The sequence below is a fragment of the Myxine glutinosa genome, chromosome 2 (assembly GCF_964187855.1).
Source record: "Myxine glutinosa chromosome 2, kmMyxGlut1.1, whole genome shotgun sequence".
NCBI classification, from domain to species: Eukaryota; Metazoa; Chordata; class Myxini; order Myxiniformes; family Myxinidae; genus Myxine; species Myxine glutinosa.
In genome coordinates this window covers 33,304,353-33,330,310 of record NC_136262.1, presented here as the reverse complement: position 1 = coordinate 33,330,310, position 25,958 = coordinate 33,304,353, and the positions used below count along the sequence as shown (strand labels likewise).

The following is a 25,958-nucleotide window of genomic DNA, read 5'->3' as shown; positions in this document are numbered from 1 at the left end:
ATGTGTGGATGTGGATATGTGTGGATGTGTGTGTGTGTGTGTGTGTGTGTGTGTGTGTGTGTGTGTGTGTGTGTGTGTGTGTGTGTGTGTTGGGGGTGGGGTGTGTTTGTGGAGGGGGGGGGGGGGTTGGTGTGTGTGTTTGTGTGTGTGGAGGGGTGTGCGTGTGGGGGGAGGGTGTGGGTGTGTGTGTGGGAGGGGGGTAGGGGGGATGTGTGTGTGTGTGTGTGTGTGTGTGTGTGTGTGTGTGTGTGTGTGTGTGTGTGTGTGTGTGTGTGTGTGTGTGTAGTGTGTGTGTGTCGGGGTTGTATCCAAGGGGGTTGTGTCAAAGCATGTCCAATGAAAGTGGGGTTGTATCACAAGTGGGGTTGTATCAAAAGTGGGGTTGTATCAACAGTGGGGTTGCATCAAAAGTGGGTGCGAGTAAACCGGTCATCACTGCCAGCAGTTTTAAAGTGGCAGTTCTAGTTGTTTTTTGTGAGCTGAAAAAACTCTTTAGCAACTTCGTACTCTGCCTCAATTATAGGCGATCGTGACAGGTCCATAATATGCTTCACAGCCTTTACATCAAGAAATGTATCACTTTCTGGATTCAGTGCAACAAGTGCACTCGCCAAGTGTGAGTTCCGTTCGCTGAATCTGTGATCCATCTCTCCAAGCACTGAATCAATAGTGTTGTAGTACAGTCTCCGTAGTTCTGTTTTATCGTCATCATACTTGTGCCCTGTAGTTCCCATAACGACATACTCATCCATATTCGTGTTCGCTTTGCGTCTCCGTTTAGGGATCACGGGTCTCTCAGTGATGCGCTGGCAGCCGTGGCCATGTGCCACACCTTATTAAATTCCTCATCAATGAGCAATGAGCACACTACTTCCTCAAATGTGACCTGATGCAAATATGACCAACAGGGTGTTTTTTTCTTTTCTTATTTTTGTTTTTATTTCATTTCATTTAGCGAAAAGATTTTCACTTTTAATATGATAAATATAAATTAATTAATAAAACGCAGTTTGGCGCCAAAGGCTTGGCCTGCGGGTGGGGGCACAATAACTCATTTGGGGGGGGGGGGGGTATGGCCCGCGAATGCCCCCCCCATGCCGCCGACCCTGCCGGAACAGGTATGTGATAAAGGGTAGCGAGTCGAACAGGTACGTGATAAAGGGTAGCGAGTCCAACAGGTACGTGATAAAGGGTAGCGAATCCAACAATTACGTGATAAAGCGTAGCGAATCCAACAGGTACGTGATAAAGGGTAGCGAGTCGAACAGGTACGTGATAAAGGGTAGCGAATCCAACAGGTACGTGATAAAGGGTAGCGAGTCCAACAGGTACGTGATAAAGGGTAACAAGTCGAACAGGTACGTGATAAAGGGCAGAGAGACGGACAGGGATGTGATAAAGGGTAGAGAGACGGACAGGGATGTGATAAAGGATAGAGAGACGAACAGGGATGTGATAAAGGATAGAGAGACGGACAGGGATGTGAAAGGATAGAGAGACGGACAGGGATGTGATAAAGGGTAGAGAGACGGACAGGGATGTGATAAAGGGTAGAGAGATGGACAGGGATGTGATAAAGGGTAGAGAGACGAACAGGGATGTGATAAAGGGTAGAGAGACGGACAGGGATGTGATAAAGGGTAGAGAGACGGACAGGGATGTGATAAAGGGTAGAGAGACGAACAGGGATGTGATAAAGGGTAGAGAGACGAACAGGGATGTGATAAAGGGTAGAGAGACGGACAGGGATGTGATAAAGGGTAGAGAGACGAACAGGGATGTGATAAAGGGTAGAGAGACGAACAGGGATGTGATAAAGGGTAGAGAGACGAACAGGGGTGTGATAAAGGGTAGAGAGACGAACAGGGATGTGATAAAGGATAGAGAGACGAACAGGGATGTGATAAAGGATAGAGAGACGGACAGGGATGTGATAAAGGGTAGAGAGACGGACAGGGATGTGATAAAGGGTAGATAGACGGACAGGGATGTGATAAAGGGCAGAGAGACGGACAGGGATGTGATAAAGGGGAGAGAGACGGACAGGGATGTGATAAAGGGTAGAGAGACGAACAGGGATGTGATAAAGGATAGTGAGACGAACAAGGATGTGATAAAGGGTAGAGAGACGAACAGGGATGTGATAAAGGGTAGAGAGACGGACAGGGATGTGATAAAGGGTAGAGAGACGGACAGGGATGTGATAAAGGGTAGAGAGACGAACAGGGATGTGATAAAGGGTAGAGAGACGGACAGGGATGTGATAAAGGGTAGAGAGATGGACAGGGATGTGATAAAGGGTAGAGAGACGGACAGGGATGTGATAAAGGATAGAGAGACGAACAGGGATGTGATAAAGGATAGAGAGACGGACAGGGATGTGATAAAGGATAGAGAGACGGACAGGGATGTGATAAAGGGTAGAGAGACGGACAGGGATGTGATAAAGGGTAGAGAGACGGACAGGGATGTGATAAAGGGTAGAGAGACGAACAGGGATGTGATAAAGGGTAGAGAGACGGACAGGGATGTGATAAAGGGTAGGGAGACGAACAGGGATGTGATAAAGGGTAGAGAGACGAACAGGGGTGTGATAAAGGGTAGAGAGACGAACAGGGATGTGATAAAGGATAGAGAGACGAACAGGGATGTGATAAAGGATAGAGAGACGGACAGGGATGTGATAAAGGGTAGAGAGACGGACAGGGATGTGATAAAGGGTAGAGAGACGGACAGGGATGTGATAAAGGGCAGAGAGACGGACAGGGATGTGATAAAGGGTAGAGAGACGGACAGGGATGTGATAAAGGGTAGAGAGACGAACAGGGATGTGATAAAGGGTAGTGAGACGAACAAGGATGTGATAAAGGGTAGAGAGACGAACAGGGATGTGATAAAGGGTAGAGAGACGGACAGGGATGTGATAAAGGGTAGTGAGACGGACAGGGATGTGATAAAGGGTAGCGAGTCGAACAGGTACGTGATAAAGGGTAGCGAGTCCAACAGGTACGTGATAAAGGGTAGCGAATCCAACAATTACGTGATAAAGCGTAGCGAATCCAACAGGTACGTGATAAAGGGTAGCGAGTCGAACAGGTACGTGATAAAGGGTAGCGAATCCAACAATTACGTGATAAAGGGTAGCGAGTCGAACAGGTACGTGATAAAGGGTAGCGAATCCAACAATTACGTGATAAAGCGTAGCGAATCCAACAATTACGTGATAAAGCGTAGCGAATCCAACAGGTACGTGATAAAGGGTAGCGAGTCGAACAGGTACGTGATAAAGGGTAGCGAATCCAACAGGTACGTGATAAAGGGTAGCGAGTCCAACAGGTACGTGATAAAGGGTAACAAGTCGAACAGGGATGTGATAAAGGGTAGAGAGACGGACAGGGATGTGATAAAGGGTAGAGAGACGGACAGGGATGTGATAAAGGGTAGAGAGACGAACAGGGATGTGATAAAGGGTAGAGAGACGGACAGGGATGTGATAAAGGGTAGCTACGAACAGGGATGTGATAAAGGGTAGAGAGACGAACAGGGGTGTGATAAAGGGTAGAGAGACGAACAGGGATGTGATAAAGGATAGAGAGACGAACAGGGATGTGATAAAGGATAGAGAGACGGACAGGGATGTGATAAAGGGTAGTGAGACGGACAGGGATGTGATAAAGGGTAGAGAGACGGACAGGGATGTGATAAAGGGCAGAGAGACGGACAGGGATGTGATAAAGGGTAGAGAGACGGACAGGGATGTGATAAAAGGTAGAGAGACGAACAGGGATGTGATAAAGGGTAGTGAGACGAACAAGGATGTGATAAAGGGTAGAGAGACGAACAGGGATGTGATAAAGGGTAGAGAGACGGACAGGGATGTGATAAAGGGTAGAGAGACGGACAGGGACGTGATAAAGGGTAGAGAGACGAACAGGGATGTGATAAAGGGTAGAGAGACGGACAGGGATGTGATAAAGGGTAGAGAGACGGACAGGGATGTGATAAAGGGTAGAGAGACGGACAGGGATGTGATAAATGGTAGAGAGACGGACAGGGATGTGATAAAGGATAGAGAGACGAACAGGGATGTGATAAAGGATAGAGAGACGGACAGGGATGTGATAAAGGATAGAGAGACGGACAGGGATGTGATAAAGGGTAGAGAGACGGACAGGGATGTGATAAAGGGTAGAGAGACGGACAGGGATGTGATAAAGGGTAGAGAGACGAACAGGGATGTGATAAAGGGTAGAGAGACGGACAGGGATGTGATAAAGGGTAGAGAGACGGACAGGGATGTGATAAAGGGTAGAGAGACGAACAGGGATGTGATAAAGGGTAGAGAGACGGACAGGGATGTGATAAAGGGTAGAGAGACGAATAGGGATGTGATAAAGGGTAGAGAGACGAACAGGGGTGTGATAAAGGGTAGAGAGATGAACAGGGATGTGATAAAGGATAGAGAGACGAACAGGGATGTGATAAAGGATAGAGAGACAGACAGGGATGTGATAAAGGGTAGAGAGACGGACAGGGATGTGATAAAGGGTAGAGAGACGGACAGGGATGTGATAAAGGGCAGAGAGACGGACAGGGATGTGATAAAGGGTAGAGAGACGGACAGGTATGTGATAAAGGGTAGAGAGACGAACAGGGATGTGATAAAGGGTAGTGAGACGAACAAGGATGTGATAAAGGGTAGAGAGACGAACAGGGATGTGATAAAGGGTAGAGAGACGGACAGGGATGTGATAAAGGGTAGAGAGACGAACAGGGATGTGATAAAGGGTAGAGAGACGGACAGGGATGTGATAAAGGGTAGAGAGACGGACAGGGATGTGATAAAGGGTAGAGAGACGGACAGGGATGTGATAAAGGGTAGAGAGACGGACAGGGATGTGATAAAGGGCAGAGAGACGAAAAGGGATGTGATAAAGGGTAGAGAGACGAACAGGGATGTGATAAAGGGTAGAGAGACGGACAGGGATGTGATAAAGGGTAGAGAGACGGACAGGGATGTGATAAAGGGTAGAGAAACGGACAGGGATGTGATAAAGGGTAGAGAGACGGACAGGGATGTGATAAAGGGTAGAGAGACGAACAGGGATGTGATAAAGGGTAGTGAGACGAACAAGGATGTGATAAAGGGTAGAGGGACGGACAGGGATGTGATAAAGGGTAGAGAGACGGACAGGGATGTGATAAAGGGCAGAGAGACGGACAGGGATGTGATAAAGGGCAGAGAGACGAACAGGGATGTGATAAAGGGTAGAGAGACGAACAGGGATGTGATAAAGGGTAGTGAGACGAACAAGGATGTGATAAAGGGTAGAGAGACGAACAGGGATGTGATAAAGGGTAGAGAGACGGACAGGGATGTGATAAAGGGTAGAGAGACGGACAGGGATGTGATAAAGGGTAGAGAGACGGACAGGGATGTGATAAAGGGTAGAGAGACGGACAGGGATGTGATAAAGGGTAGAGAGACGAACAGGGATGTGATAAAGGGTAGAGAGACGGACAGGGATGTGATAAAGGGTAGAGAGACGGACAGGGATGTGATAAAGGGTAGAGAGACGAACAGGGATGTGATAAAGGGTAGAGAGACGAACAGGGATGTGATAAAGGGTAGAGAGACGAACAGGGATGTGATAAAGGGTAGAGAGACGGACAGGGATGTGATAAAGGGTAGAGAGACGGACAGGGATGTGATAAAGGGTGGAGAGACGGACAGGGATGTGATAAAGGGTAGAGAGACGGACAGGGATGTGATAAAGGGTAGAGAGACGGACAGGGATGTGATAAAGGGTAGAGAAACGGACAGGGATGTGATAAAGGGTAGTGAGACGGACAGGGATGTGATAAAGGGTAGAGAGACGAACAGGGATGTGATAAAGGGTAGAGAGACGAACAGGGATGTGATAAAGGGTAGAGAGACGGACAGGGATGTGATAAAGGGTAGAGAGACGGACAGGGATGTGATAAAGGGTAGAGAAACGGACAGGGATGTGATAAAGGGTAGAGAGACGGACAGGGATGTGATAAAGGGTAGAGAGACGAACAGGGATGTGATAAAGGGTAGTGAGACGAACAAGGATGTGATAAAGGGAAGAGGGACGGACAGGGATGTGATAAAGGGTAGAGAGACGAACAGGGATGTGATAAAGGGTAGAGAGACGGACAGGGATGTGATAAAGGGTAGAGAGACGGACAGGGATGTGATAAAGGGTAGAGAGACGAACAGGGATGTGATAAAGGGCAGAGAGACGGACAGGGATGTGATAAAGGGCAGAGAGACGAACAGGGATGTGATAAAGGGTAGAGAGACGAACAGGGATGTGATAAAGGGTAGAGAGACGAACAGGGATGTGATGAAGGGTAGTGAGACGAACAAGGATGTGATAAAGGGTAGAGAGACGAACAGGGATGTGATAAAGGGTAGAGAGACGGACAGGGATGTGATAAAGGGTAGAGAGACGGACAGGGATGTGATAAAGGGTAGAGAGACGGACAGGGATGTGATAAAGGGTAGAGAGACGAACAGGGATGTGATAAAGGGTAGAGAGACGGACAGGGATGTGACAAAGGGTAGAGAGACGGACAGGGATGTGATAAAGGGTAGAGAAACGGACAGGGATGTGATAAAGGGTAGAGAGACGGACAGGGATGTGATAAAGGGTAGAGAGACGGACAGGGATGTGATAAAGGGTAGTGAGACGAACAAGGATGTGATAAAGGGTAGAGGGACGGACAGGGATGTGATAAAGGGTAGAGAGACGAACAGGGATGTGATAAAGGGTCGAGAGACGGACAGGGATGTGATAAAGGGTAGAGAGACGAACAGCGATGTGATAAAGGGTAGAGAGACGAACAGGGATGTGATAAAGGGTAGAGAGACGAACAGGGATGTGATAAAGGATAGAGAGACGGACAGGGATGTGATAAAGGGTAGAGAGACGGACAAGGATGTGATAAAGGGTAGAGAGACGGACAGGGATGTGATAAAGGGTAGAGAGACGGACAGGGATGTGATAAAGGGTAGAGAGACGGACAGGGATGTGATAAAGGGCAGAGAGACGGACAGGGATGTGATAAAGGGTAGAGAGACGGACAGGGATGTGATAAAGGGTAGAGAGACGGACAGGGATGTGATACAGGGCAGAGAGACGGACAGGGATGTGATAAAGGGTAGAGAGACGGACAGGGATGTGATAAAGGACAGAGAGACGAACAGGGATGTGATAAAGGGTAGAGAGACGGACAGGGATGTGATAAAGGGCAGAGAGACGGACAGGGATGTGATAAAGGATAGAGAGACGAACAGGGATGTGATAAAGGGTAGAGAGACGGACAGGAATGTGATAAAGGGTAGAGAGACGGACAGGGATGTGATAAAGGGTAGAGAGACGGACAGGGATATGATAAAGGGTAGAGAGACGGACAGGGATGTGATAAAGGGTAGAGAGACGGACAGGGATGTGATAAAGGGTAGAGAGACGAACAGGGGTGTGATAAAGGGTAGAGAGACGAACAGGGATGTGATAAAGGGTAGAGAGACGGACAGGGATGTGATAAAGGGTAGAGAGACGAACAGGGATGTGATAAAGGGTAGAGAGACGAACAGGGATGTGATAAAGGGTAGAGAGACGGTCAGGGATGTGATAAAGGGTAGAGGAGACGGACAGGGATGTGATAAAGGGTAGAGAGACGGACAGGGATGTGATAAAGGGTAGAGAGACGAACAGGGATGTGATAAAGGGCAGAGAGACGGACAGGGATGTGATAAAGGGTAGAGAGTCGGACAGGGATGTGATAAAGGGCAGAGAGACGGACAGGGATGTGATAAAGGGTAGAGAGACGGACAGGGATGTGATAAAGGGTAGAGAGACGGACAGGGATGTGATAAAGGGTAGAGAGTCGAGGGACGGGGCGCTGCTGCAGCTGTGACATCATCGTTGGCGTTGTTCTGTTGCAGAAGGTGGGGGCTAAATGTGGGCGGAGTTTACACACAACGTCATTAACCATTCATGCTCGGGGTAACTTCCGTGAACATTTTGTTACCTCCATGTTTAGTAACCTGATCAGGTGTTTATGTGTAATTTATATCGAATAATGATCACGTTTTTCACATTTTGTACAATAGTTTATCAATAATAAATTATCATTGTAACTGTCATCTGGCATTATTATCTGGAATAACTGTATCATTGTAACTGGCAAAAAGGGTTGGCGTCAGGAAGGGCATCCGGCCGTAAAACATTGCTTCAAAAAAGGGGACCGAAAAACAACAACAACGACCACAGTTCCCGAAAAAGGCCATGGCCAACCCCCGCTTGCGGGGAAAAATGTCCTCTAAAGGTGGTTTTTTAAATTTTTTATTGTAACTATAACTGGTTTATCCTTTCCTTTTCACAATTAACGTCGAGAGAAAACAAAAATATTCTTCATTTCGGAAGGTGAAGGTCGAACTGGGACATTTTACCTTTAGTGCATTATATGTCATGACACTCGATTTTTGGGCCAAAAGTGATTTTTTTGCAGTTGTGTCAACTTTAGGGGGTAAACTAAAAGGAGAATTAGGGGTTGAATTTTTCGCGAACTTTTCGGGTATTTTGGGGGGCCTTTTAGGGGGGGGTGACCCCCAAAAATTGCACAATCTATATCTCGGCTCCCAGACATGCTAGCTTCATGATCTTGGTGTCGAGGATAGGGTTTCTGGGTGCGCCGAGTTCAATTATGTTGTTTACGAGGTGATCTGAGGTCAAGGTCATAGGCTCAAGGTCACCACAGGGTCATAAATGGCTCCAAAAGGTAGAATTAGCCAAAATAACTGAATTATATCGTATAGTACCACTTTATATAGGTCTTATTGGGTGAGGAATTCAGTGGTGACATCTTTTTTTACATTCGAGGTCACGATCAGGTTATAAACTAGGTCATGGTCAATGTCATTTGGGTGGGTGAAAATGTGGCGAAAACAAAAAAGTCACATCTCATGATATACCGTGCAACTACAAAACATTCGTTTTGACACATAAATGCTGAGCAAGTACATATTATAATGCACCACATTCTTCATCTCATGACAGATCTATTTACACTTTGTTGAGTTACACTACGTCCAGTGTAATATAAGGTCTAATCGCACCAATATATAGGCCCTACTACACCAGTTTTACACCGTGTATGCATTAACTAAACAAATATCATCAATGTACCCATAATCAGCGATCAATTACAAAAATGGTACTTACAATTCCGATCCTTATACTTCTTCGTCCTCAATATCGAATTTCTCATGCCTGACGTTTTGACATCCTTGGTCATGGCACTTCCAAAGCGGCGTGCAGGGGAGGTTGTTCTTCGCACAAGAACGGTTGCGTGCGCAGACAGATGATTTACAGCCACATTTGATCAGTTCTAGAACCGCTTGTGGAGCAGGTAGTTCAAGACACCGTAGAGGGAAGATTGCACCATCTTTGATGACCCAACCGCAGTCTTCCAAACTAGGAATTTGGGGATGTGTAGTGACATAGGCTTTGTTCACCATGCATACAAAGTTTGTCCGTTGAATATGAGGCAGCAATGTAGCTCGAGTGGGGGGCAGCATCTCAGACTCCATGTTTTTCGACCTGAAGAGCTCCCAGCGAAGTTGGGGGAGTTTTTGTGGGCCATTGGCAGAGTAGACGCGGCACACAAAGTGTTCGAGTGGCTGCATCTCCTCAGGGAGTTTTCCGTCTATTAGTTCCGTCGATGAGAGAGGGCCATCTCCCAATCTCTGGAAGGCATCAATGATGGGATCATTGGGACCCAATTTGAAGTACTCTGTGATCCACCTCTTCTTTGTCACACCCACGAACTTACCACCCCAGTCAGCGCCAGTGAAGTTGTGTATCCCAATGAGACCTTGACATTTCTTACGGCTGATGCTCCTCACTCTCTCCACCACATCGATCTTTTTGAACTTGTTGCCATTTCCTGTGTGAAATTCCAATGTGGTCAAAGTTCCCAAACGTCCATGCGCTGTGAGGTCAATGAGGAGGACCAACACATCAGTGTCCGGAGATGCAACAACAATATGTCTGAATTCACAATCCTTGATGCAGTGAAGAACATGAAGGGGGATCTGTGAGTCAGCCTCCTCGTGCTCATGGGTAAAGAAGTCCTCTTCAAGCCTGTGGGGTGCATTGATTTTGATATTGGTGTCATATGAGACGATAAGTCGCAGATCCTGTCCCTCAAACCCCCGTAGAAGTCCCTGGGCAAGAATCCTTGCAAGCTGACCTTTGGTCTTGGAGGAGGACAAGAGCTCCCGCAGAGGAACAGTCGTGATGCTCATTTCGTCATGGACCTCATATCCAGTGCTTGAAGCTTCGTCTGATGTAGCCCTCTTTGCCCTTGTCTTCTCTTTCAGACTGAGGGGAAGATATTGATCAAAGAGTACCCTGACTTCTTCGAAACCACCCTTATATGTACGCTTTTTAATGGTATTTATGAAGGCGTGCTTGAGGTGAATGATTTTCTTCATCCCTGGCGTTTTCTTCATCGCCTGCAGTACGGCCATTGCATCCAGGATATAAGTAGATGCTGTGGGATGCTGAACTGGATCTGGAGGGGGCGGTTGAGAGGGCTGCGCCTCAATGGCATGCATGAGGCTGGTCTTGTCAACTGGCAGGAGTAGTGTCCCATCAGGGGCAAACATAGAACGGGGCATCACTGACATCTCGTAGGTTCCAATTGTCTCCTCGAGTTTTGGTAGGAGCAACGGCCTTGACTGACTGATTAATTATTAGGCATCTCCCAAGGAGCTCCCGATCCTCCCGTCGTTTGATGACCTTGTCACCAACCTTCACCTTACTCTTCGGCCTCCAGTTGCTGAAGGTCTTATACTTTGGCCTGGTCATTCGATCCCAAATTGATAGTTTGGATGTTGGTAGGAGCCGCTCCTCCACAAACGTCTTATAGAGCTCTTGCCCCAGAGTCGGATAGTTGAGGATGTCATACTTGGCTTTCTCCGGGATAACGGCTGAGGAGAAAATGTTCTTGAGAGGCGTGCTCACTGTGTAAGGGTTTCCCTCACAGTGGAGGATGACACTGTCCCTCAGTTTGAGAACGTTCTGGCTTGACCTGATACATATATCTCCTGCCAGCTGGTAGTGCTCCTTCTTCTTCTCCTCTGCTGCTGAAGTCTTCGGGAAGGGCTGGAGATATTTCTGCACCAACCGCGCAAGGTGAGGCGTTGTAGTGACAAACCTGTCGAGAGCAGCTTCGTCCTGTGTGATGCCAGGCAGTGCACCATGCTTCTTGAGAAGTTTGATCTCCTGCTCCAACCCCTGGTCTGTGAAGAGGTTGCAGAATGCCTGCATAGACTTGGTCACAACAAAGTCACCGTTCTTGAGGGCTTCCCATGTTGTAGGATCATCGTCTGCATCGGAGGGGGAGGGGTGAGGGGAGCGGGAGGGGGAGGGAGAGGGGGGAGAGGGGGGAAGGGGGGAGAAGGGAGTGGGAAGGGTAGGGGGAGGGGGAGGGGGTAAAAGGGAGGGGGAGGGGGAGGGGGAAAAGGGAGGGGGAGCGGGAGGGAGGGGGAGGGGGGAGCGGGAGGGGAGGGGCGGGAGGGGAACGGGGGGGAGGGGAGGGCGGGAGGGGAACGGAGGGCGGGAGGGGAACGGAGGGGAGGGGAGGGCGGGAGGGGAACGGAGGGGGAGGGGAGGAGAGGGGGGGGAGGGGGAGGGGGAACTTTATTACATATTCCTTAATCATTCACAGAATGACCAGCCGAGGGGTGTACATGTCTGCTGCAGGTAAGGTGATTAACCAATGTGTGTGCCGTCCCTCAGGTGGACATTAAACTGGACATCCTGGCACACACTCGCCTCTAAGCTGTCAAGCCTGGGTACGAACCCTGACATTGCTATAAACTCTCATCCCAGTATTTCACAGGTAAGATGATTAATCAAGGTGTGTGCCATCCCTCGGTTTATCTTTTGACCTTTGTTGGCCTCCAAAATTATTGTTGGTTTAATTTCATCACCTGACATGCAAATCCTGTTCAAATTTCAAGTCAATCGGATGAAAATTGATAGTTTTAGGAATTTGACAAAGTTGTTGACCATGAGCCTATGTTGACCTTTTGACCTCAAAATAAATAGGCTCTTCCTTATGACCAACTCTACCGTTTCCTGAAGATCGGTTTAAAACTATGATCTGTCGACGATTGACTTGCAGACAAACAGACAAACAGACAGAATAACGCACATAACCAACCAGTATTCATGAAAAATCTTCGAGTTCCCCATGTAACAAACAGACAAAGGTGAAAACATAACCTTGATTCTCTTTCAGTGGCACAGGTAACTAGAACAGCACTTGGTAGAGCGCATACCTGAGCCACGCTGGAGTGTTTACCTTTTGTATCCCACTGATGGGACGGATCTACATTTGGACCTTGAAACCCAAATCTAATCGGCTCATTCTTGTCACCTTTCTCGATTTCTCGATCTTTCTTGTCCGGTTTCTCGATCGAGGTTGCGACTTTTGTTCTCACCGGGCATCAAAAGTTAAGTTATTTTTCCATTCGTGTGTTTGTCAAATGATAAAAATTGTTGTTCTTAATTAATCGTTTTCAGTTCGCTCCACGTGCGCGGCCTTGTAACATGAGGCTTCCCCCGTTGGTGTTTGTTAACTTAAGTTCCTTACTTCGCTGTTTTTGCTTGGTTCTTAGATTTTTCCCTTCTCCCCCGAACATCTTCTCTTTGTCTAACGTTTTAAATCCCCCCTCCCCCCCAAAAAAACAACAACAAAAAAAACATTTCCATTTCTCCACATGTGCTGTTCGTGTGCTTCTGTCCACGTGCGCTGTCTCGCCCCGCCCCCATTATCTCCTTGCCTTCCACCTTTTGCCCTGTTCACGTGACTCATGGTTGTCCCTCTAGGCCCTCTCCCAGTTGGTATTTTGTGAATATAAGATTGTTCTTCACGGTTCTGTTTAAATATTATTTAAATATGTTTAAACTTTCCCCTGCAGTGTTTTATTCAGTGGTACATTACAACACGCTATTTTCCTTCCTATTTAAAAGGCTTTTTTCAATTTCTTCTTCAACTCATTCAACTTCAAAAAAAAATTAAATCTCTTACAATTCCTCCTCCCTCCATGCTCTAAACTCACCTTCATTCCACCCCTCCTCTATCGTTCTTAAACGGATCTCTGACTTGAAAATCACAATGAACCCAATTTGTTATAAATGTTCGTCTTTCATAAATCATTCACTTTCTAATCTCCCCCCTCACTCCTCCCCTCTAAATCTCCCCCCTTGCCCCTCCCCTCCAAAACTCCCCCCTCACCCCTCCCCTTCAAAACTCCCCCCTCACCCCTCCCCTTCAAAACTCCCCCCAACCCCTCCCCTTCAAATCTTTCCCCCCCCCCTACCATCCCTCTCCAATTCTCCCCCTTACCCCCTCCTCCTCAAAGCTGCCTCCTCCCCACTTCGTCTCTCTTCTATCTCATACCTCCACCTCCCCCAACCTTCTATGTTCCTCTGCCCCCCTCAAACAACCCCTCACTGTGCCTCATCCCATCACCATCAAACCTTTCGTCCTCATCTTTCCGTTTCTTGTAACTCTTCTGTAATCTCTGACACACTATCAACAGCTCTCCCTACATCCCCCTCTCATCCTTCATCTGACCCTACCCCTCCCCTCCCCTGTTCTGCACCCGATGCACCCCCTCCCTCTTCATTAACGGTATGGACCTCAAACATCCGGGGCCTTCGCTCAAACCTGATTGATCTCTCCATTCAGGTTGCTTCTGACAATCCAGACTTGATCTGCTAAACAGAAACTTTCCTTCTTCAAGATGTCTCTGATTCCTTAATATCTCTTCCTGGTTACTCCCTCCTCCGGTATGATAGACCTGAGCCTCGTCCTGGAGGTGGGGTTGCTATCTTTATCAAAAACTCTCTTCCTCACTCGCCCTGCACTGCCCTCTCTCCACCTCACCCCCAGGAGTACCTCTGGCTACGGCTTTCTCTCCGCTCCCACCTTTTGTTAATATGTGTTCTGTACCGTCCTCCAAACAGTGACAACTCCATTTACATTTCGCTGTCTGACAACGTGGACCAACTTCTATCCACTCATCCCAACTCTCTCTTCCTCATATGTGGCGACTTCAACTGTCATCATGCCAGCTGGCTGGGTGTGGGTTCCTCTCTCACCAGTCATGGCATCTCAGCAAAGGACTTCTGCGACTCATTGAGTCATTGGGACTGACACAATCTGTCAATTTCCCGACCCGGATCTCAGTCAATGGAGTATCTTCTTTTCTAGACTTGGTTATGACAAACTTCCCTGCAAATGTATGCTGCTCTTCTTCTGCTCCAATCGGTTCTTCTGATCATGTGCTTGTTAAAGTGGACATCTCTCTGGCCATTCTCAGAGAGCCTCCTCAGCGTCGACGAGTCTGGCATTTCACTCAGGCTGACCTGCACGGTCTTCAAGCAGCCATCAATCATCTGGACTGGTCTCCCATCTCCACTGCCTCTGACATCAATTCTTCCTGGGAATTCTTCCAAAGCAAACTGCTCTCTCATGCACAGATATATCCCATCTCGTCTTCAGTTGTCTTACCCTTCCTCCCGTCCATGGTACACTGAATCTTGTGGTGAGGCAGTTGCCCTGAAACAACTTGTCTTTGCCCCTTGGAAGGCTAATCCAACTGAAGGCAATCTCAGTTCCTTACACCAAGCTCGGAACAAGTGTGTCTACCCTCAGGAGTGCCAGGAAGCACTATCTCTCCACACTCAAGAATGAACTCTCAAACCTGTCTCCTTCCTCCAAATCCTGGTGGCATCTGGTCAAATCCGTTTCTGGTGTTTGTTCCCTCTCCATCCCCTCCCTTACCTCAAATGGCTACACAGTTGACACCGCACCTGACAAAGCCGAATGCCTCAACTCTGTGTTTGCCTCAAAATCTTGTGTCCCAAACCCATCTCTCTCTGTTCCCACCTTACCCAGCCGAACCCAACTGCTCCTGGACTCTGTGTCCTTCTTTCCTGACAAGGTGGAGAGGTTTTTGTCAAATCTCGAATCTGATTCTGCAACTGGACCAGATGGCATCAGCCCATGGGTCCTAAAATCCTGCTCTGCTGCTCTATCTCACCCTCTCTCTGTTCTTTTCACCCTCTCTTTTGCTCAAGGTCATCTGCCAGCATCTTGGAAATCAGCAAACATTACCGCTTTACACAAAAAAGGTGCAAAAACAGATCCTTGCAACTACAGACCAATCAGCCTGCTCCCAATTATCAGCAAAGTCATGGAATCCATCATTGCTTTGGATATCAAATCCTTCCTCTTCTCCAATGGCTTGATCTCTGATCATCAATTTGGATTCAGACCAGGTCATTCTACTCTGGACATGCTGCTTCTGCTGTCTCAACAATGGATGGAGGTCCTCAATGCCAAACAGGAAATCAGAGCTGTCTCCCTTGACATATCACGTGCCTTTGATACGGAAATCCATTCAGGGCACCCAGCTCTGCTCACCAAATTCTCCTCCTATGGTATCCATGGAAATCTCCACGCATGGCTTTCGAACTTCCTCTCTGGTCATAGTCAACGTGTGGCTCTGAATGGATTTCTCTCATCTCCCCTTCCTGTTCAGGCTGGAGTTCCCCAAGGGCAGTGTTCTGGGCTCTGTGCTTTTTCGGGCCTTCATCAATGATCTCTCCGACTCTCTGGAAAATCCTCTCTATCTCTTTGCTGATGACTCCACTCTCTGCCGCTCCATTCCTCATCCCGCAGATCGCAGGCTGCAGCCTCCTCACTCTCTGCAGACCTGGACAAAATCACAGACTGGTCAAACAAGTGGAACATGTCTTTCAATCCTGACAAATCTCACACTCTTACTATGTCTCTCTGAAAAGACCGACTGGACAACCCTCCCATCGACTTTCTCAACAATCCTCTCCAAGAAGTTCTGTCAATCAAGCTTTTGGGTCTCACTATCTGCCATGATCCTTCCTGGGAAAACCACATTTCCAAGCTGGCCTCCAAAGCCATCATCGTGCGAAGGCTTTCCTTGGCACACCTGAGCTCCTCACCACATACAAGGCTTTCATTCGCAGCTCAATGGAATACTGTTCTCCCCTCTGGGCCGGTGCTCCTGCCTCACACCTAGCTCGGCTTCACGCTGTTGAAACCAAAGCTTTCAGAATCATTGGAATCTCCCACGATGAAGCTAACTCCGAGGGCCTTTCACTCACTCACCGCAGGCAGGTTGGTGGTCTTTCTGTCTTCTGCCGACTCCTCTCTGGCCTTGCTCCCCCAGCTCTCTCTGTGCTTTGTCCCCAAAATATTCCTACAGGTCGCACAAAATCTGCCAGCATCCCTCTTATGGTTAAACTGCCAAAATCTAGGCTCTCTGCTCACCTTCACTCTTTCATTCCTCTTTTCTCCCACCTCTGGAACAAACTCCCTCACTCTCTTCAATCCCACTCCTCCCTCCAGGTCTTTAAAACAGCTGTTCACCACCATCTCTTACCTTCCCCCATCCAAAACCTTGATCTTTTCTACCCCCGCTAATTCACCCCAGATCCACTTTTTTGAAATTCCAACTTCTTTCCTGGAAGTCCTTGCAGTGTCCATATGTTTTATACCTCTCCCACCTTCCCCCAGCCCTCTCCCTCCCACAGATCTCTCTATGTCCCTGCTCTCTAATGTTGTGTTTGTGTCCTTCCCCTCTCTCCCCATCTTGTCTACCGCTCCCCTTGTTATATGTTTTATGTGTCGGTTTGACTTTTTGTGTGATTAATGTTAGCTCTTTCACGAGCCTCGATCTTGTACACCAAAAAAAAGAAAATGAAATAAAAACCTGCTCAACTCATCCACCAAGTTTTGGCTGGTGCATCCACAACCTTTTAAGATATCGTGATAATATAATCGGGCCCCATCTCTTATTGATGCAAAATTAAAATAAAATGATCGTATCCAGATGCAGATGTTCACCAATCAATTCATCCTTGTCACACACCCAACCTGTCTATCAAATTTAGTCTGATTCCATCTATAACTTTGAGATATCCTGCTCAGACCAGACAGACAGACAAATAGACGGGTGAAAACAGCCTCCGTCCAAATTAGGGGGCAGAGGTAAAAATCCAAAAATTATCTCGTTCTTCACCGAAATCTAATCAATTCGACCTTGGGACACACCCAAGCTGTCCACCAAATATCATCCGAATCCATCCGTAACTTTGAGATATCCTGCTATGTATCGTTTTTGGCCCTATCTCTCAATGGTGAAGAAATCACTTCAAAAGTATTATAAAATTCTTGTATCCTTATCCGGGTCTTCACCAAAATGAAATCAATTTGTCCCTGTCACACACTCAACCTGTCCACCAACTTTTGTCCAAATCCGCAAATTGCTGTTTGAGATATCATCCTGACAGCCAGCAAACAGACAGACAGACAGACAGACATACAGACAGACAGACATCAGACAAAGGCAGCTGTGAAAGCATAACTTCCGTCCACTTTCCTGAACGCTGAAAGATAGGAGGAAACCTCGAATACAAAAAATGTCGGGACAGGCCCCGGGAAGGTTATAGGCTAGGTGGCGAGGCCACCTCGGCCGGGCTGGGCCCATTTCGCAATTAAAAGCTGAGCTGAATTATAGTAGTCAATCTTCTGCGGCCACGAGTAAAAGCTTAATTATAGTAGTAAATCCATTCAAAAAGAACTAAAAATGTCGGGACGGGTCCCGGGAAGGTTATAGGCTCGGTGGTGAGGCTGGTCGAGGCCCACCTCGGCCGGGCTGGGCCCATTTTGCAATTAAAAGGTGAGCTGAATTATAGTAGTCAATCTTATATGGCCGCGAGTAAAAGCTTAATTATAGTAGTAAATTCATCCAAAAATAACCAGGGCAATGCCGGGTGCATTCATCGAGTTAAAGATGAAGCCTTGAACTGAAAATTGTACAGTCACGTGATCATTTGCTTGTTCCCCAGCATACAAACATTGAAAAATGAGTGAACCAAACTGAGAAGAATCTTTCACCAATGAAACCGTTTCATTCTGGAAGCCATGATGGATCTCTTGTGGCGGCTTCTCCTAATTACCTTAATCACGGTACGTTTCATTTACAGTTACACCATTCTCCATAGATACACAAAAAGCCATATTGTTCCAAGCTTTTAACTGTCTATTTTTTAAGTCAATGTTCTGTTCTGACAATTTTGCAATTGTCCAGAGAGGATGTGATATTGGTATTTTGCCTTTATCGTGACTTGTTAGACAACAGGTGCACTGTGGGAAGAAGGAAAGCTCACATTGTTTGTTATCTCACCTCCTTAACTGTCTAACTGGGGATGAATGTAACAATTGAGGTTCAAGTAATATACATGTATTTGGTGTAACGTGTACATGTGTTGCACACTGGTGGTAGTTAATTACGTAAATAATATGTGTTCAGGGAATGACTTGTGCTGGACATGCTTGTTCATTTGTGTGCATAGTTTCGAAAAACTGGATTTATTTGTTCCAACGTGGAAGCAGTTTTGATATTGTTAAGTTTGTGGGGGTAGATGATGGAATCCTACATAAAAGATAGGATCGTATAGGTTTAACATGGACCATGGACGCGTAGTCGGCATCTCGATGTATTTAAGTAGGGAAACTGGAGCTTAAGATTGTTTATGTGTCTTCACATGGGGAGTGTAGCTGTGTTAACTAGATAGGGATTAAGGTTAGTTTTCCCCAGTATGTGATTGCCTCCTGTAGTTTTCCCCTACATTTTTTTTTTACAACTACAACAAGGCCGGCCATAATAACCTCGGTTAAAACAACAACAATAACAACTACCGGCCCCTGCAAACAGGCAGAGCGGTTCGGCAACTAAACCCCGCCTCCAAAAGATCGGAACCGGCAGGCCATGCCCCGAGCTTCGTCATTGGTCGAGGAGACATGGGGGATCTGATGGAGCTTGGTGATTGGGCAGTGATGTCAGGAGAGAAGCTCTGAGCAAGAGGAAGAAGAGCGTGTCTCTTGGCTCTCTCTCAGCAGTTCTCTGGTGATATGCTCTTGGAGTAGGGGGCGCCATCTTTCTCTGTTCGTGTGCTGTGGTAGTTTTTGGTGTGCACATTTGAGAGCAAGGAGCTCTTAGCTGCGGTGGCGGCTGTTGAAGCTTTTGGAGACTGCTGGTCCCGTGGTGGACTGAAGGCTGTGCCGTTTGGAGGAGGGATGGCGAGAGAGCAAAAGAGGGCCGTTTTCACAGCTCGTTCGACGGCTCTGTGCTCATCGCTGGCTGGCGCCATTTTGGTGGCATTGGAACCGGACCGTCACAGTTACCTTTACAAAATAACTCGTTGGGACCTGCGAAGTGGCTGCTCGATATTAAAAAAGAACATTTATTTTACTTTATCATTCCCCTGTATGTTTGTAATCGTATCTGAGTGGAGGATCCTCAAAGTAGGAATTGAAATTCGTTTACTTCAACATTTATTTAATCTTGCATTTATTTTATTAAATCATTATTGTGGCATTTTTCATTTGTTGTGTTGTTAATTCGTTGTGGGTTTGGGAACAAACCTGTGTGCTTTCGTTCAGGTAAGCACCTTCGCTGCCTTCCTTCCCGCGCGTGCCATAAAAATAACCACCAAGATTTCCGGAGTTCGCCTTGGGAGTAAAAACGATCAGTCCTTCATTCGTCATCCAGTGGTCTTAATCGCTGGGCGACATGACAATATGATGCTGTAATAGTAAATTGTTCAACAAATTGATATTCTGAAAGAAAGATAAAGAAGAATAACAGTCCATTTTAAAGGATATTGTTCTCAACGAGACACATGCACCATCACATTGGATCAGATTCCAACCAGGAAGGGTATTTGTAAAATTTAATTCAGATCACCTTGCATTGGATCAATATCAAAAACCAATATGCCGGATCGGAAATAACTTTTGTTTCAGGCAGTTTGACTTTCATTACATGAAATGTTTATTCCATTTCTCTGAATGGCAGATAAACTGTCTTCCTATTGATGTTATTCCATCGATTTGCTCACCTGGAACGAAGTTCCGGGGAGCTTATGTGCATCGTCAGTCCATAAACACTTGCAACTTCTTCTCCAAAACCGCTGATGGGATCGTGACCAAATTTGGCACAAATGATTGTTATGTTGTGACTAATGTTTGTTCACGGCATTAACAGAATCTGGGTCTAAGGTGGTCTACGGGGGTGGGGTTTGGGGGCGGGTGGGGTTGGGGGGGGGTTGCTCCCCAAAATAGGTATTTGTTTTTTTTCTCAGAAACTACACACACAATTTCGATGAAACTTCACTACAACCTACAACACCCATGATGTACCAAAGTTTGTTCACGGCATTAAAACAATCGCACCCAACGTGGAGGTGTAGGGTTGGGGTGCCCTCAAAGAGTATTTGCTCTTTTCTCCGAAACTACATACACAATTTCAATGAAACTTCACCACAACCTTAATGACCTGTGATGTACCAATGTTTGTTCAAGGCATTAAAAAAATTGGGGTCTGAGGAGGTATACGAGGTTGGGGGGTGGAAGACAGGGAGGGCTGGTTGGTCCTCAAAATAGGTATTTTTTAGTTTGTTTGTTTAAAGTATTATGATTATGTGAATATGATTCTACATGCTGCCCTGTCTTCGAGCAACCATTGAAATTGGTTTAAAATACCTTAAGTCAGTGCACTGTTTATTATTTCTACCAGTTTATTCTACCAGTTGAGTGCCCTGGGGTATTGCCCCTATTTTTAGATACTAATCTTTGAACTGGGTAAAGCAAAATAATTTGGTGCCACTGCTGTTGTGATCCCAAAGACAGATTATTGATTTTATAGACACTGTGGTGCAATGGTGAGCGTTCACTGAGTCTGGGATGTTCTTTCTTCCTTACTTTACGCACAGAATTTTAATAGGATAGAACATGGACAGTCATAGGTTGGCAACCGTTACACAAGCTTGATGTGTGCCTCCTCCTGCATTGAAGTTCCTTGCAAGTGAGCTCGTTTTGAAGGTTGAACTAGTTAGATCGACATCAATTTAAATTAGAAAAACTATGTGAAACGATCAACTTGTGAATGTACTGTAGTGTAGTTCGTTCCCATTTGATAAAAGGTTGGAATTCCTTGTGTTTCCCTTTTAATATCTTTTTCCAATACTATAAACTACGTGAGGAACAATTTGATATAACAACAATGTAAAACTTGTACATAAAAATCTGACATAGGTTACTCTGTTTCAGGTTTATTGACGAGGGTTACACTGGGTAGGATGCCATTGCCTTCCCCGCATTGTTTTGTCCGGTCCCATCCCATTAAATGCTGAGTGTCAAGCAAGGAAGCAGCACGTACCTTTATTTATTTATTTTATTTTATTTTTTAATAGTCTTTGTTATGACTCGGCTGGGGATTGAAACAAACAATGTTTTAAACTTGAATCTGCTTTCTTCAATAAGAGCATTGATTGGACAATAGAACAACCTGGAACTTGATCAAGGAGGAAGTAAAAAATTATGATGATATTTCAGATGACTTCATCACAGTATTTGATCTTTAATTTGAATTTGATCGCCCCGATTCAATTTTAAAGATAAATAATTTAATTATTCATTGCACAAATACATCACGAAAACGAATCAACATTATGATTGTTGTGTTTTGTGTTTTCAGGGTTCACGTTTTGGAACAGAAAGTTCACCTCCATGTCCAGCAAATCAGTTCTTTAATGATGCTTATGGGGTCTGCTGTCTGTTTTGTCCCAGGGGTGAGTTCCAATAAGAATTCCATTGTTTTTTTTGCATGTTCCTGGAATTTTTCAATCAATCCAACTGGTTTTATACTTCACAGGAGCATACATGTCTAAGCCATGTCGCAATCCTGGAAGTAATCCTTTGTGCTTCGGTTGTGCAATGGGGAAAACGTACATGGACGAGCAAAGCAACATGACAACGTGCAAGGAATGTCGTATGTGTGACCCAGGTAAACTATTCTACTCTGTTTACATTTACACTGAATTACTCAAAGTATAAGCTCAAACACAACCAAGTATGAAATATCGGGGAAATCAAATACTTTAAGTGGTGATTGATCCACCATGGAGAGAAGAGAAGCTGACGTTTCAGGCCTTACCTTCCAATGAAGCAGGTATGGCCCGAAACGTCAACTTCTCTTCTCTCCATGGCGGATCAATCACCATTCAGGTATTTTGTTTATTTGTTTTGACCTATTTTGCCACCCACGCAGATCGATAATTTTGTGTTGTGATTAGTGATGAAATTCTTCCCAGCATGAAATTTACATTTATCAGCATTTGAATTTTCATCCACAACTACATAGCTGGTTGTGTTGTGTTAAGTTGTGTCATGGAATTTCATCCTTTAACATGAAATGGATATCTACCTCTGCCTCCAACGGTGTTTTTTCACTTGTGAAATTGAAAATTTACAAGTACATTGCTTAGTCTGGTCTGTGATTGTCTGTTTGTAACTTGCGAAAATCGAGGATTTTTCAACGACAGCATATTGCTGGTCACGTGTGTTATTCTGTCTGTCGGTCAATCGACTACAGGTAACAATTTTAACCCAATCTACACCAAATGGTAGCGTTTGTCATGAGGAAGAAGCCTATTGATTCTGATGTCGAAAGGGGTAATTCATTGGTGAAACACCAGCACAGTTGTCTTCGGAGCCTTCCAATCACCCCTTTTAGGATGAGCACTCCTGAAATGATGAAGATGACCTCAGGAAAAAAAATCGTCCCCTCGTTGCAGAATATCTCTGTCTGGAACAATAATCTGAAACTATACTATACTCGAAACTATACTCTGAGGTTTCTGGACTTCAGACCAGACTTTGGTGGGTTAAACCGGTGTATGAGCGCTCAACCGTCCCTCTTCCCTCAGAGCATATTTCTGGTGTGGGCAGTCATTCTATTTGTCTGAAGACCTTTTAGGTTCTGCATATCCAGGTGACATAGCTCGCTCTAAGTGCCGTTTTGGAAGCACGATTGGCTTATGGTCTTCATCAATCAGAAACATCCAATCATTCGCCTTCTGTAGGATGTCCTGTGTTTCTACTGGTGGGAGTGGCAGGGCTGGGTTCCTGTAGGATGTACCATCAGCTGAACGGAATGCAATGGTGGGAATGGAGTTTGGCTTTGATACAATACTGGTCTTCGTATTTGCATCTTTGATAGAAGGAGCCAGGCCTGATGCAATCACTCTTAGGGTTTGGTCATGGCGCCAGTTGTATCTTCCATTTTAGAGTGAGTAGCTGCACCCATTTAAGATGTGGAGCAGTGTGCTATGGTGATGATGGCACAGCTGACCAGTCCAAGGTTGTTTTTTCCCCACAGTCTTAGGTTGGCTGGGGAAGGGAGTTGGTCGTGCATAGCGTTGATGTGGAATGACAGCAGTTCCGTTGTCCATACATAGAGGAGTTTCTTCCATGATGTATCAGTCTGTATGGCAGAATCCCATCTCAACCACTGTCCTTGTTTAGCACATCCATACAGATAGACCAACATGTCTTCCTCATCGATATCCTTTTCCAAATTGGTGAGGCTTTTCCTGTGTTCCCTTCTGGACATGTCTCTTATCAGCGTTTGATTTTCCTGTAGCTGAAGCCTGCTCAGTCGGTTTGACCTCTGCACATCTCATTCAGGATAAGGTGTCGCTCCTTCCGTTCTAACTCTTTCATACCATTCCCCCTAGCCTTGTCTTTCTTTGTTTCTAAGCAATCTCTGCACAGTGTTTGGGTCTTTCCATCCCTGGAGTGTTTGTTAAGGTGGTACTTGGTGACCTGCATATATTTCACGGAGGTGGTAAGCCTTTTCAGTTGTGGACCATACCTCTTTCTGGTTCTGTAGAGGGCACTGTTGCAAATACATCTGCTTACCCCTGCCCTTCTATTCAGGTACTTGATGCAGGTTGCCTCTTGACTCTCAATGTAAGATATTGGGAAGTTATAGATAGTGAACTCCCAGGTCATGGCACAATTGCATTGTTGTATATCCACATCTTTACGATTCCAGACAGATTGCTTTTCTTGGCTGTTTGTAACATGGCTACCAGCTTCATCTTGACCATTTCTCTGATGTTATCATCTTTCAAATCTTCGTAGATCATCTTTCCGAGGAATCATATGGGTTGACTGTGGATATACGTGATCTACTTTCCATTAATTTCGAGTTGGGGAACATAGGCTATATGTTGTGTCTTATGTCCTCCATGCCTCTGCTCTGCCTTTGGGACAACTTTCTTCATAGCGTGGGACTTAGATTTGGAAGGCTTAGCTTTCATGTTTTGTGTCCACTGAAGGAACGTTTGAACCTTGTTGATTTGTTGACATTCTTCTGGACTTTTTGCTACCAGAGTCAGGTCATCTGCATATGCTTTGGAAGATGTTGTTATGTCTAATCCAGTCATTTCATATCCGAGGTGGTTGGACTGGTCCAGCAGATCCAGGCAAAGATTGTAAACAGCCAGAAACAGGATACAGGATAATGTACAACCTTGGAAAACACCAATATAGCACCGTATCCAATCTGTTGTCCAATCCTTGGTTTTCACACATATAAACAGCTCATCATAGTACTTGAACACGATCTTCCTGATATGAGCTGGAATGTGGTACCACTCAAGTGCAAACTGTACTGTATGAGGTTATGTAGCACAGTGCCATCTGCATTTTGTAGGTCAAGCCAGGTTGTCACTATCGGTTTTCTTTTCGTTTTGGTGTCAAGGAGCATTTCAGTTAGTGCCTCCGTTTGTTCTGCACAGCCTGATATTTTTTTGGGTTCTTTGTGGAAGGATACCCATTCCAAGGTTACAACTGGAATTCGTCAGTTATGGGTCTGAAGCAAGAAGGATTACTCGTATTCTCCTGTTTTGATATCAGGATCATCTCTCCTACTCTTCCGCATCTTTCCGCTTCCGGTCCGGTCTGAAGAGGACGCAGGCGTCACATGCTCGCCGCTTCTTCGACTGGGCCACTGTCTGTGGCTTGCTTTTTTGGTGGTCGTGCGGATTTTTTGGCCATTGAGTCTGCCCTCCGCATAGTCCCGGCTCTGCTCCCTGCTTCGCCTACCCGGCTCCTTCGCCTGCTCGCTGTTTCCTCGGGCACGCTCTCGTGGGTTGTGTCCTTCGCAGCGGTGTGGCGGCGGTTTTCCCGCCGTGATCTTGATTTGTAGCGGCGGCGGTTGATTGCCGCTGCATTTCCCGCATTGCCGTGATCAACCTTGGCCTCGTGATCGTCTCTTTGCTCCTGTCTGCCCTCTGCTTGGTCCCGACTCTGCTCCTGGCTTCACCTACCTGGCTCCTTCGTCTCCTTCGTTTCCTTGGGCCTGCTCCCGTGCGTTGGGACCATTGTTTCACCTCAACCTTGGCCTCGTGCTCGCCTCTCCGCTCCTGCGTGGCATGGCTCTGCGATACTCCGCCGCAAGGCTCCTTCTGCTCAATACCCGCTCCACCCCATCATGCATCTCTGCCATCAAATCAAATGGACTCCTCTGACGACCCAGGTACATTCACCGTGGCTCCAGTCGTAAGTTTGTATATGTACAATCAGGTCACTCCATCCCAGTCCTCTGGTCGGCTCAGCGCACTCCCACTCATCGTCCCAGCGCACCTAGTCACGGCAACGCACAAAATCGCATCTCCTGCCTGCGAACCCTGGCTAAATCACCTGAATTCATCCCCGCTGTTCAAAACAACATCAAGCTCACCCTGTTCAACACCGGTCCCTCAACAACAAATGACTCATCCTCAACGACTACATCCTGGAGAACAAACTGGACTTTCTCTGTCTCACCGAAACCTGGCAACAACCACTGGACTACTACACGCTCAACCTCACCACACCCAATGGATATTCCTCCGTCAATAAACCACGCTCGGAGGGCCGAGGTGGTGGAATTGCCGTTATCCACCGTCAAG

General features: G+C 46.4%; 1 protein-coding gene and 2 long non-coding RNA genes across 4 annotated transcripts in view; 1 reads left to right on the top strand and 2 right to left on the bottom strand.

Annotated features, from left to right (window-relative positions):
• The window catches only part of LOC137422652 (uncharacterized), a 1,758,619-nt gene that overhangs the window by 1,334,368 nt on the left and 398,293 nt on the right, over positions 1 to 25,958 (bottom strand). The window lies entirely within an intron of this gene.
• LOC137421920 (uncharacterized) overlaps positions 1 to 25,958 on the bottom strand; it is a 107,561-nt gene that overhangs the window by 46,955 nt on the left and 34,648 nt on the right. The gene's annotated exons all lie outside the window — the stretch shown is intronic.
• LOC137417904 (uncharacterized) overlaps positions 1 to 25,958 on the top strand; it is a 49,971-nt gene that overhangs the window by 5,670 nt on the left and 18,343 nt on the right. Inside the window, exons 1-5 of one of the 2 annotated variants that reach the window (XM_078773146.1) lie at positions 8,034 to 8,085; positions 11,838 to 11,940; positions 18,003 to 18,123; positions 21,695 to 21,788; positions 21,872 to 22,003. In XM_078773146.1, coding sequence (XP_078629272.1) covers positions 18,079 to 18,123; positions 21,695 to 21,788; positions 21,872 to 22,003 — 271 coding nt within the window. In that variant the 5' untranslated portion in view covers positions 8,034 to 8,085; positions 11,838 to 11,940; positions 18,003 to 18,078. Of the gene's footprint in view, positions 1 to 8,033; positions 8,086 to 11,837; positions 11,941 to 18,002; positions 18,124 to 21,694; positions 21,789 to 21,871; positions 22,004 to 25,958 lie in introns of those variants that run through there. The other variant, XM_078773147.1, reaches the window with a different exon arrangement.